Source organism: Oncorhynchus gorbuscha, linkage group LG10 (assembly GCF_021184085.1).
Source record: "Oncorhynchus gorbuscha isolate QuinsamMale2020 ecotype Even-year linkage group LG10, OgorEven_v1.0, whole genome shotgun sequence".
NCBI lineage: Eukaryota > Metazoa > Chordata > Actinopteri > Salmoniformes > Salmonidae > Oncorhynchus > Oncorhynchus gorbuscha.
In genome coordinates, this window is record NC_060182.1 from 74,043,738 (window position 1) to 74,055,652 (window position 11,915).

An 11,915-nucleotide genomic window follows, 5' to 3' on the forward strand; every position below is an offset into this window, starting at 1 on the left:
TGCTGTAGCCATGATGTCAAAAGGCCTTTTGACATGGCTGTAGCTGTATCTTGCTGTATGTAAAAGCACAACTATTTCTACTTGAGGGCACAATGTGCTATTGTGAGCAAAGAGAAAAATGATGTCTGGTGTTTATACTAAACATACTAAATCACTAGAGTCCTGCTGCAGTAGTACGGTACCTTATGGTATATTTTTGATACATCATTGTGCGTCTTCATCAAATTTGAAGATCCAGTTGGCCTCTAAATAGTGCACAGTATTGACATTCCATTAAAATAATAGACATTTGAAAAAAATATTCTACACCATATTTATTTTTTCTCTTTCACTCCTTTGCTCTCCAATGTTGCCCTTTTGTTTTTCCAGAGGTGAGCATGTTTGCTGTGCCGAAGGGCTCTTAACAAGGCTGTCAGTTGAAAGGTCACATCCAAAAAGGAAGGAGAGATAGAAAAATAAGATTGAGTCCCTGCCACTCATGTCTGTGTCTAGATGAAGACACTGAATCTGACCTATACCAGGAAACCAGATCCAAGAGAGCCATCAGACATGGGGATTGTGGATGGTGGGGAGTGGATCGACATGAAGGGGGTGAGAGAGAGAGGGGGAGAAAAGTATAAAGGCACAGGCTTGACAAATTCAACAACAAAAGGTTTGGTAAGCCTAAAGACTTTATTGTCTGTGCAATAACTGGGGCTTCAATCTCAGCACTCACTTATTGACTGTTTATAAAAACTGCAGATGAGAAAAATGCAGTTGCGGTACATACACAGCATTTTTACTCCCATTGATTGTAACAACTAAGACTATCTCTGGATGTTAGCTGTTGCTTTTTATGGTAGAACAAGTTGAAAGAACTCACGTACACAAGCAGAATCATAGTTTTTCACGAGACAGGAATACCCACAGTTGTCACCACTTTATCTAGCTTACATTCTACTTGGAGTATACATGCTGGACACAGCTTTGAATACTGCTGTTCAAAAACACCTCAGTTCTTACAAAGTACTCCACATTTTTGCACAAGGTATCAAAATATCTACAATTAGAGGACAACAAAATTATTCAGTGCTGCGTAGCTGTGATCTAGTCTGCATGTATATGAAACTGCACAAGCAACCTATTTAAGACAGCTTTAACAGACTGCTGTACAGACTGAAACGTCAGAATGAACTCATTGGTTTTTTTGCAGTGCGCAGGGTGTGAGGGTAACGTCCCTCCAAGTCCCTCCTCCACTCTCCTCAGTACCCCTGCCCACCTGTCTATCTTTCTTACTCTGGACACATTTACAGTGAGAGCAGCTGTGGAGGTGGATGGATGATCTTCTCAGTTAGATTCCTCCACTACGGCCCCATACACCACTTCACTGCTGTTCTGCACCCCGTGATGCAGATCTTCATCTGGGAGACACATGGAAAGAGTTGTCACAATCAGATAGGAAAAGAGTCTCTCTCTCTCTCTCTCTCTCTCTCTCTCTCACATACACACACACACACACTTTACATTGAGGTAATCAGAATATCATGCCAGGTTATCCTACCTGCGGCCTGGTCCTGTGTGGTCTGAAGAGGAGTGTGTTTGTGGGGCTGCATCCCGCCTGGGGCCTCTACAGAGTTGGGATCCATAGGGGGCCAGCGGAGCTCCCCGCTTTCCACATTGCCCCCATCAGAGGGCTCCACCACAATAGAGGGAAGTCTCTTGGACAGCTTGGGATTCCGCTCATGGGTATCTGGGAAAATCTGGACACAAGAAGTAGGGTCGATTGACTCTTTATTAGGGTGTTTTACTCTTTCTTACAGGGATTTGAAGTTCAAATCTGAGATCCTTGCAATGAGAGCTCATACAACATTTTACAAGAAAGAACCAAAATTAAAGGCACATTCATAATTAGTAGGCTGTCAATTAAACTCTTGGTTGAGTGACTGGTGGATGGATGGATGGATTGAGGCAACAGTAGACTCACCTGAAAGGATATGCCCTGATCCCCTGATGCTGCTCCAGCTACACTGAAGTCCTTTATCACAGGTTCCTGTGTGTTCATCACCTCAGTCATCCTATGAACAACAAGGGGACCAAGGCAATACTGCTGTTGTATACCCTTTTATGCAAAGAAACGGATGTGGTTTATTTCTATAATACATTCATACAGATGTAGGATCTTAATTTGATCACCCTGTTGCAGGAGAACATTCTTGCAATACACTTGTGTATTTGAGGTTTAAAAAGGCTTCTGAAGTTTGTAATTTCCACTCAGAAATTTCAGACTTGATTTTCCTTTACAAAAATGTATAAACCCCAACAAAAATGTCCATTCTTATAATCCACATAATAATTCACATTTCCTGTTGCTGCAGGATTATTTTCCTGCTGCAGAAAACTGTCTCAAATGAAGATCCTACATCTGAATCGCAGTTCTACTCAGAGCTACTCAAGTCAATTGTGATGCTTTTTTAATCTCCCTTCTTGGTCATTCTTATACTTCCCTCGCTCACTCAGCTGTTGCTTATTTGATGACAACTGAGATCAGAGAGTACAGTAGTGCCAAGCCAGCCTCTGTGGTCCAACGAGACAGCCCTAATGCTGAAAGTGTTTTGACACAGAATCATAGTCACTCTACAGGGTCCTGTACTTCCAGTCTCACATGCAAATAAGCATACAGAAACCTGGCGCTTCAAGAACAACCTAAACTCAGAAAATATGAAGACAGTGGAGCAGAAACTTGCTGAACTTGTTTTTGTTTTTTTCTTTTTGATTTGAACGTAAGCAGCGTATGAAATGGGAATGACAGTCTGTGGGATTTTCTGAGTATAGCAGTTGGCAAGGTTTGGAAAAAGACAGCTGATTTGGGTGTTTTCAAGTGTGTACTATGTAGTAATTACTGATGATAAGAAAGTCTGAATTCAGTCCTTTAAACCTGGATGTGTTTTGTTTTTTCTTCCTTGTGTCGTATTACTTTGGTATATTTTCAAGCTAATTGCTCCTTTATTCCTACTCAAAAGCACATATTGTCCCTAGATGGAATTCCTGTGGTCATTTTGTGTCTTGACCCCTCGGCCGTCCTCGCTCCAAGGGAAAGGCTTCTCTTGTTCAATATCAGTTGGGAAGTCATGGTGCAATGTAATTGCGAAAGCTTGGGTACACATTGCTGTGGGTTAAGAGTTTGGTATGTAGTGTTACTCCATATAAACACACCTACCTACTGTAATGATGGCATGACACCAACAGACATCAGGTTAAAATAAAATACCACAGCATGATGTGACTAGGAGGAAAGGTGTGTGAGTGATAAGATGGTTGCAGATGGAAAGAATGTCATCAAGGTGCATCCAACTATTCAAACGCAAAGTCTGCATACATTCCAACACAATAAATTCTTTCCCTTGTCAGAGACACAGGTTCAAATACAGTAAGTGTAATCTTTACTATTGTCCTATTTCAGAGCCAAGAAATATTGCTTAGCTGGAGTAACTGCTAAAATGCACTCACCTATATCCAATCCTTTCAGTAAGGACTAAGAAATATGACATAGGAAAGGAGGCAGCTCCTCATATTAAGACGCACCCATGTCATACCCTGACACAATGCAGTTGCAATGTCCAGCTCTGTCCGAAATGCACACCCATAGACTCAGTGCTAAGCTGTAAAACACTACATTTGAACACTCTATTCTCTATCATTATAGGATATTTGTGTTCGTCCTAAGCCATTTGTTGATAAACACAAACTGTTTATAGGCTACTAACTCTAACTCTGCGCACCTTAATCATTAATGTCTACCTGTTTGGAGCGTTTTACGTCCTTCAAAGCAGAGTTGAGGAAGATGTTTTTTTTCAGAATCTTTTTTTTTTTGATAGAGAGAAATCCGAGTGGCAAGTGTCCTTATACACAGTGATATCCGAATGAAGTTTCCCCAGCACGCGAGGACTGGAGTATGCGCACTTGCGCAGTCGGGTGACTCGACTGACACCATTGCCTACTGAGAAACCACAGGTAGGATAGAGACAAGAGAATAATTGATTATTCTGCCAAAAGTATTACCCAAGAGTGTACACTAGGGCAGTTGTGATTTTAACATGTAAATCTTGGTGGGGCAAAAATATCGAACAAATATTAATGCATGCCAGTAAGGCCACTACACAACACTAAAAAATATATTACTTGTACTATAACGGTGACAAAGGTACTCACAAACTGTTTGGGACTACATAAAGCTGTCCCAACAGCAGAGCTTTTTTTCAGCACCATGGAGTGAATCCTTACCACTGCTACACCTGGCTATCAGCGGAGCCTTGTCTGGCAGCGAAACAGTTCATTCAGCCTCATTTACTGCAGTTTAAAAAACATAGCTGATATGGCTGACTTGATTTAACAAATGCTGTTTCTACTGTAAATTGAGATGAACAAACTATGGCGTAAGGTAACATTTACATTTACATTTAAGTCATTTAGCAGACGCTCTTATCCAGAGCGACTTGAGTGTTACATCGAGGGCTGTACTCTGGAGCGGGATCTATTTGGAGGTGGAGGGTCCGCAATCTCAATATTGTGCGTTACAGGGAAGACATCCTCCTCCCTCATGTGATACCCTTCCTGCAGGCTCATCCTGACATGACCCTCCAGCATGACAATGCCACCAGCCATATGCTCGTTCTGTGCGTGATTTCCTGCAAGACAGAAATGTCAGTGTTCTACCATGGCCAGCAAAGAGCCCGGATCTCAATCCCATTGAGCACATCTGGGACCTGTTGGTTTGGAGGGTGAGGGCTAGGGCCATTCCCCCCAGAAATGTCCAGGAACTTGCAGGTGCCTTGGTGGAAGAGTGGGGTAACATCTCACAGCAAGAACTGGCAAATCTGGTGCAGCCCATGAGGAGAAGATGCACTGCAGTACTTAATGCAGCTGGTGGCCACACCAGATACTGACGGTTGCTTTTGATTTTGAACCCCCTCCCCCCCTTTGTTCAGGGACACATTATTCCATTTCTGTTAGTCCCTTGTCTCCGTTGTTGAATCTTGTTATGTTCATAGAAATATTCACACATGTTAAGTTTGCTGAAAATAAATGCAGTTGACAGTGAGAGGACATTTCTTTTTTTGCTGAGTTTATAACTATTTGTTCAGCACTTTTGAAATGTACAGTGACAGAATTCAGAACATGGTCCATTCTTACAGTATTCTCTATGTACACCAAGTCAGAACCGTAGGATAAGTAAATGGGGCATATAAATAGACAACGAAAGCTCTTACAATAGTCAAGGATTACATTTCTCTAAAACAGGCTATAGGCTAAATGTGCACAACCAAGTCACAACAGTAGGCTATGTTATGAGGGGGAAAGGGACCAAATTATTAGGGTGAGGCACATAGGCTACTAACAGCTTACTACACAACATACACTTAGTATTACTTTCTAAGCTACAGTATACATACCTCCCTGGCATATTACATAATGTATGCAGCAGCATACAATACATTTTTGGACTCACATTTTTGTGCTGTGCTCGGAGCTTGTTTCCCAGTTGTCTTGAACTCACTGAAGTCTAACATTTCCCAGTTCTGAGTCTCCAGTTGTTTTGAACGTGGCAGAAGTCATGCTGGATTAACAGCATGGCCAATGTATTCAACCTTTTCTGGCCCATTGTGTTGAATGTTTATCCTTTTAAGCTTGGAAAAGAGACCCTTAAACCCAGACTTGGCCAACACACCCACTCCACTGAATAGCACGATAGTAATTGCTTTGCAACGCTTGTAGTTAGCCATTGATTCCTTCTAAATCACTCATTGTTGAATTTGTGATTTCAAACTTGTTGTGTAATGTTTATGTCCAATGGCCAATGATTCACCGATAAATGTAATCTATATTTTATCTTCATATGACAAGGATTGAAAAGGATTTGCCAGTAGATTGTCGACTTGATTCATGATGATGACTGCTTGCCGAGCTTGCTAAGTAAGAATTTGAAAGTATGATGTTGACATGATCAGTCCAATCAAAGCTATGATAGATATAACGTGATTTGACATCATTTTATGTGTGGCCAATGACCTTGAGTCTTCTTGGATGGGCACTTCTAATGTAACTCTATGGCAGCACCCAAGGAGCTTGAATTATTTTCTATCTCTCCCTGTAAATTTTGCGGTGAAGTAATGTCCCCATGAGTGACAGAACGCTGCGCCAATCACGGCGCAACTAGAGAACATTACCAACCCCTATGGTCTGTATTTTCCGACTGGCTGCCACACCACCACAGAAAGCACTGAGCTAAGCTGAAACATTTGCATTTTGGAGTTGACTTAATCAAGAAAGCAAACAAGAGACCATTTTTGTATGCAGCTTTATTAACTAAAATATATATATTTTTTACATTGTTTGCAAACTGATATGTGACACGTATTAATGCCAAAATAACATGCAAAACAGGCAAAAAAGAAATAATGTACTGTATATATATGTATATATATATACATATATATATATATATATATATATATATATACAGTTGAAGTCGGAAGTTTGCATAATCTAACACGGAACCCAAACCGGCTGCACGCGTGTGCCATCGTGCACTCTCGTGCATAAATTTATTTTGTCCCCCTACACTAAACGTGATCACGAAACACAGGTTAAAATATCAAACAAACTCTGAACTAATTACATTAATTTGGGGACATGTCGAAAAGCATTAAACACATATGTAACTTGATAGCTAATTTGTCCTATTTAGCTAGCTTGCGGTTGCTAGCTAATTTGTTCTGGGATATAAACATTGAGTTGTTATTTCATCTGAAATTCACAAGGTCTTCTACTCCGACAATTAATCCACACATAAATGGCCAACCAAATAGTTTCTAGTCATCTCTCCTCCTTCCAGGGTTTTTCATCTTTGAACTTATATGGTGATTGGCATCTACACTTTTACCACGACAACCGGCAAAACATTTAGTCTTTCAATCATCCACGTGGGTATAACCAATGAGGAAATGGCACGCGGGTACCTGCTTCTATAAACTAATGAGGAAATGGGAGAGGCAGGACTTTCAGCTCAATCTGCGTCAGAAATAGAAAGGAGTTCTATTTTAGCCCTTGGCATCGCAGATGCTCGTTGGGGCGCGTGAGCAGTGTGGGTGCAATAATTGAATAACAAGGATTTCAAAATGTATTTTCTGACACTCGTGCACGCGATGTGTCCGGTCTGGTATGCATGTTAGGTTGGAGTCATTAAAACTTCTTATGGCTGGGGGGCAGTATTGAGTAGCTTGGATGAATAATGTGCCCAGAGTAAATTGTCTGCTACTCAGGCCCAGAAGCTAAGATATGCAAGTTTCTAAAACTGTTTGAATGATGTCTGTGAGTATAACAGAACTCATATGACAGGCAAAAACCTGAGAAGAAATCCAACCAGGAAGTGGGAAACCTGAGGTTTGTAGTTTTTCAACTCTTTGCCTATCCAATATACGGTGTAAATTTGGTCCGATTGCACTTCCTAAGGCTTCCACTAGATGTCAACAGTCTTTAGAACCTTGTTCAGGCTTCTACTGGGAGCAAATGAGAGGTGTTTCAATCAGGTGTCTGGCAGAAGGCCATGAGCTGGTCACGCGCGTGGCCGTGAGAGCGACCTGTGTTCCATTGCATTTCTAAAGACAAAGGAATTGTCCGGTTGGAACATTATTGAAGATTTATGTTAAAAACGACCTAAAGATTGATTCTATACATCGTTTGACATGTTTCTACAAACTGTAACATAACTTTTTTACCTTTCGTCTGGGCTCAGGCATCATAAATTTGGATTTGTGAACTAAACACGTGAACAAAAAGGAGGTATTTGGACATAAATTATGGACTTTATCGAACAAACAAACATTTATTGTGGAACTGGGAATCCTGGTGAGTGCACTCTGATGAAGACCATCAAAGGTAAGTGAATATTTATAATGCTATGTTTGACTTCTGTTGACTCCACAACATGGCGGGTATCTGTATGGCTTGTTTTGGTGCCTGAGCGCTGTACTCAGATTCTTACGGCTGAAATCCAGTTAACAGACTGACATGACAACAGCCAAACAACAGAAATCTCATTAAATACACTGCTGCTACTGTTTACTATATGCCACTTAATTCATAATTATATACACAGTGCCTTGCGAAAGTATTCGGCCCCCTTGAACTTTGCGACCTTTTGCCACATTTCAGGCTTCAAACATAAAGATATAAAACTGTATATTTTTTTGTGAATAATCAACAACAAGTGGGACACAATCATGAAGTGGAACGACATTTATTGGATATTTCAAACTTTTTTAACAAATCAAAAACTGAAAAATTGGGCGTGCAAAATTATTCAGCCCCTTTACTTTCAGTGCAGCAAACTCTCTCCAGAAGTTCAGTGAGGATCTCTGAATGATCCAATGTTGACCTAAATGACTAATGATGATAAATACAATCCACCTGTGTGTAATCAAGTCTCTGTATAAATGCACCTGCACTGTGATAGTCTCAGAGGTCCGTTAAAAGCGCAGAGAACATCATGAAGAACAAGGAACACACCAGGCAGGTCCGAGATACTGTTGTGAAGAAGTTTAAAGCTGGATTTGGATACAAAAAGATTTCCCAAGCTTTAAACATCCCAAGGAGCACTATGCAAGCGATAATATTGAAATGGAAGGAGTATCAGACCACTGCAAATCTACCAAGAACTGGTCATCCTTCTAAACTTTCAGCTCATACAAGGAGAAGACTGATCAGAGATGCAGCCAAGAGGCCCATGATCACTCTGGATGAACTGCAGAGATCTACAGCTGAGTTGGGAGACTCTGTCCATAGGACAACAATCAGTCGTATATTGCACAAATCTGGCCTTTATGGAAGAGTGGCAAGAAGAAAGCCATTTCTTAAAGATATCCATAAAAAGTGTTGTTTAAAGTTTGCCACAAGCCACCTGGGAGACACACCAAACATGTGGAAGAAGGTGCTCTGGTCAGATGAAACCAAAATGGAACTTTTTGGCAACAATGCAAAACGTTATGTTTGGCGTAAAAGCAACACCCTGAACACACCATCCCCACTGTCAAACATGGTGGTGGCAGCATCATGGTTTGGGCCTGCTTTTCTTCAGCAGGGACAGGGAAGATGGTTAAAATTGATGGGAATATGGATGGAGCCAAATACAGGACCATTCTGGAAGAAAACCTGATGGAGTCTGCAAAAGACCTGAGACTGGGACGGAGATTTGTCTTCCAACAAGACAATGATTATAAAACATAAAGCAAAATCTACAATGGAATGGTTAAAAAATAAACATATCCTGGTGTTAGAATGGCCAAGTCAAAGTCCAGACCTGAATCCAATCGAGAATCTGTGGAAAGAACTGAAAACTGCTATTCACAAATGCCCTCCATCCAACGTCACTGAGCTCGAGCTGTTTTGCAAGGAGGAATGGGAAAACATTTCAGTCTCTCGATGTGCAAAACTGATAGAGACATACCCCAAGCGACTTACAGCTGTAATCGCAGCAAAAGGTGGCGCTACAAAGTATTAACTTCAGGGGGCTGAATAATTTTGCACGCCCAATTTTTCAGTTTTTGATTTGTTAAAAAAGTTTGAAATATCCAATAAATGTCGTTCCACTTCATGATTGTGTCCCACTTGTTGTTGATTCTTCACAAAAAAATACAGTTTTATATCTTTATGTTTGAAGCCTGAAATGTGGCAAAAGGTCGCAAAGTTCGAGGGGGCCGAATACTTTCGCAAGGCACTGTACATATCTACCTCAATTACCTCATACCCCTGCACATCGATTTGATACTGGTAACCCTTGTACAGTATATAGCTGAGTTATCATTGTGTTACTCATTGTGTATCTAATATTATTACGTGTTTTACTTTTCTATTATTTCTCTTGTTTCTGCATTGTTGGGACAGGCCCGTGCGTAAGCATTTCACTGTTCGTCTACACCTGTTGTTTATGAAGCATGTGGCTAATATATTTAACATTTAGAAATGTTTATAATCCCTGCTTGCGCTATGGTTTTTGGAAATGTTTGGAACTTAAGTTTCGTAGGAAAATTAATTTTTTAAACACAAAAGATAAACTTACAATGCACCATTTTAATGGAATCCCACGGAGGTGTTTTGCATTGCACATTTACCTGAACTAGTCTAAAACAACAACTGAGCTAATGGAAACTTGGGAGGGAAGAAAAAAAATACATTGCCTCATGTACCTGTGTTACACAAAAAAAAATCTGTAAAATCTGTAAAACAACTAATAATAAGTAATTTTGGGCTGATAATTAAGTTGAGTATTCAGGGTTTCCAAAACCGTATCATAATCAAGGATCAATTTGTTTCTAGATAGAGCATTTCACTCTTAAATAATCCCCTCAGCTAATCAAAAGGGATGTGGAATGACTCCAATGCAATGCAATTGGAGTCATGATAAGGGAAACTGTCTTCCAATTCATAGCCTCCATGACTAAACACTAGTGTTTAATATTTCAAGTTTCACGTCATCTCAATTGCAATTCAAAGGCCAGGCATCTTCAGGTTTAACACCACACATCTGGAGCTTGTGAGATTTCCCTATCTTTTCCTTGCCCTTTTCCTTGTTTTCAATTGAAAATTGAAAATGGGAAATTCCACGATAACAGATTTATGCTGAGATTCCGTTTTTTTACATGAAAGTGTGTACCAAACAAAAACCATTCATTTCAAAGTTTAACAAACCACACAACTCTATGCACAATGACTACTTTAAACAATTTACACAGTCAATCAAATTATATAAAACAATTACTGGAAAAACTGTGCAGATGCAAAGTTTGGCAACAGAATTACAGTAAAATCTCCCTCAGTTTTATTCTGTTAACAAACTTTGTATCTGCACAGTTATTCCTTTAAATTAGTTTTTGTTCAATTTTCAATGAAAATTGTGAAAAGTAGTCCTTGTGCATAACATTGCATGGCTTGTTAAACGTTGAAATCAATGTTTTTTGTTGGGTATACATTTTAAAGTGAAAAGTCTCTTGAGTAATTCTGTTGCCATGGAATTGCCCTTAAGTCACTTCCAATTGAAACCGATCCCACAAATGGAGATGCCACAACATTATTGGACATCACATACATAGCAGCCTACACTGTGTGTTGTACCATTTAAATTTACATTACATTATGAAGCTCACTCATTTTCCCTCAGAGCAGGTGAACAGTTAACTGGCTATCTACCTCCCTCTTTTTGTGCAATATGGAAAGATTAGGACACAGTAGGCTACTGTAGGCCTACAGTTACAACACTTGGATATAGGGCTGTGTTTATGTTGTGTGTAGATAGGGCAATTGGAGAACTGGTTAACAGTCAGTGGTCTGTCTGACTGATTCATTGTGGAGCTGCCGATGTAGCTTCGAGATATCACTGTCATCCCTGCTGCCATCCTCTCAGGCACGGACAACTTTACTGACACTGCTCTTACACAGCTGAGTGCCAAATTCATTCTGAGCTGTAGGATTAGAACACTACTAACCTCTAGTGACAGCATTCAGGTACTACTGCATCAGTTCATTCCGTTGCTGCATGCAACATGATTGAAACACTTCAACACACTTCCTCAAGCAAACATACAACTTTGCAAATGTTCCTACCATCCACATTAAATGGGAGGCATTTAGTCATGTTTATTCACTAATAATTGCAAACCTCTCCTCTCCTAGACATCTAACTAAGCCTGCCTGAGAAAGGGTCTTATGGTAGTTAAAACCACACTGTCAAATGTGCACACATACCACCAAGAGTGGGCCTACCAATGAAATTATGTTGAATAACTCATGGTCTGTAGCTAGCCAGCCTACATAATCCACAACAATGGCCCGTAGCATGCTATAGAAACCAGCTCGATTCTACATTGCTGGATATGGCATGTCTG

General features: G+C 40.3%; 1 protein-coding gene across 1 annotated transcript; it reads right to left on the reverse strand.

The window, feature by feature from the left end:
* Positions 1 to 664: 664 nt before the first annotated feature.
* LOC124045286 (protein LBH-like) lies at positions 665 to 3,911 on the reverse strand. The gene is made up of 4 exons (XM_046364576.1): positions 3,778 to 3,911; positions 1,964 to 2,054; positions 1,541 to 1,739; positions 665 to 1,400 (listed from the first exon to the last, which is right to left on the reverse strand). Exons 2-4 carry the CDS (start codon positions 2,051 to 2,053, stop codon positions 1,327 to 1,329), a joined length of 363 nt encoding a protein of 120 aa, XP_046220532.1. The 5' UTR covers position 2,054; positions 3,778 to 3,911; the 3' UTR covers positions 665 to 1,326.
* Positions 3,912 to 11,915: the final 8,004 nt, after the last annotated feature.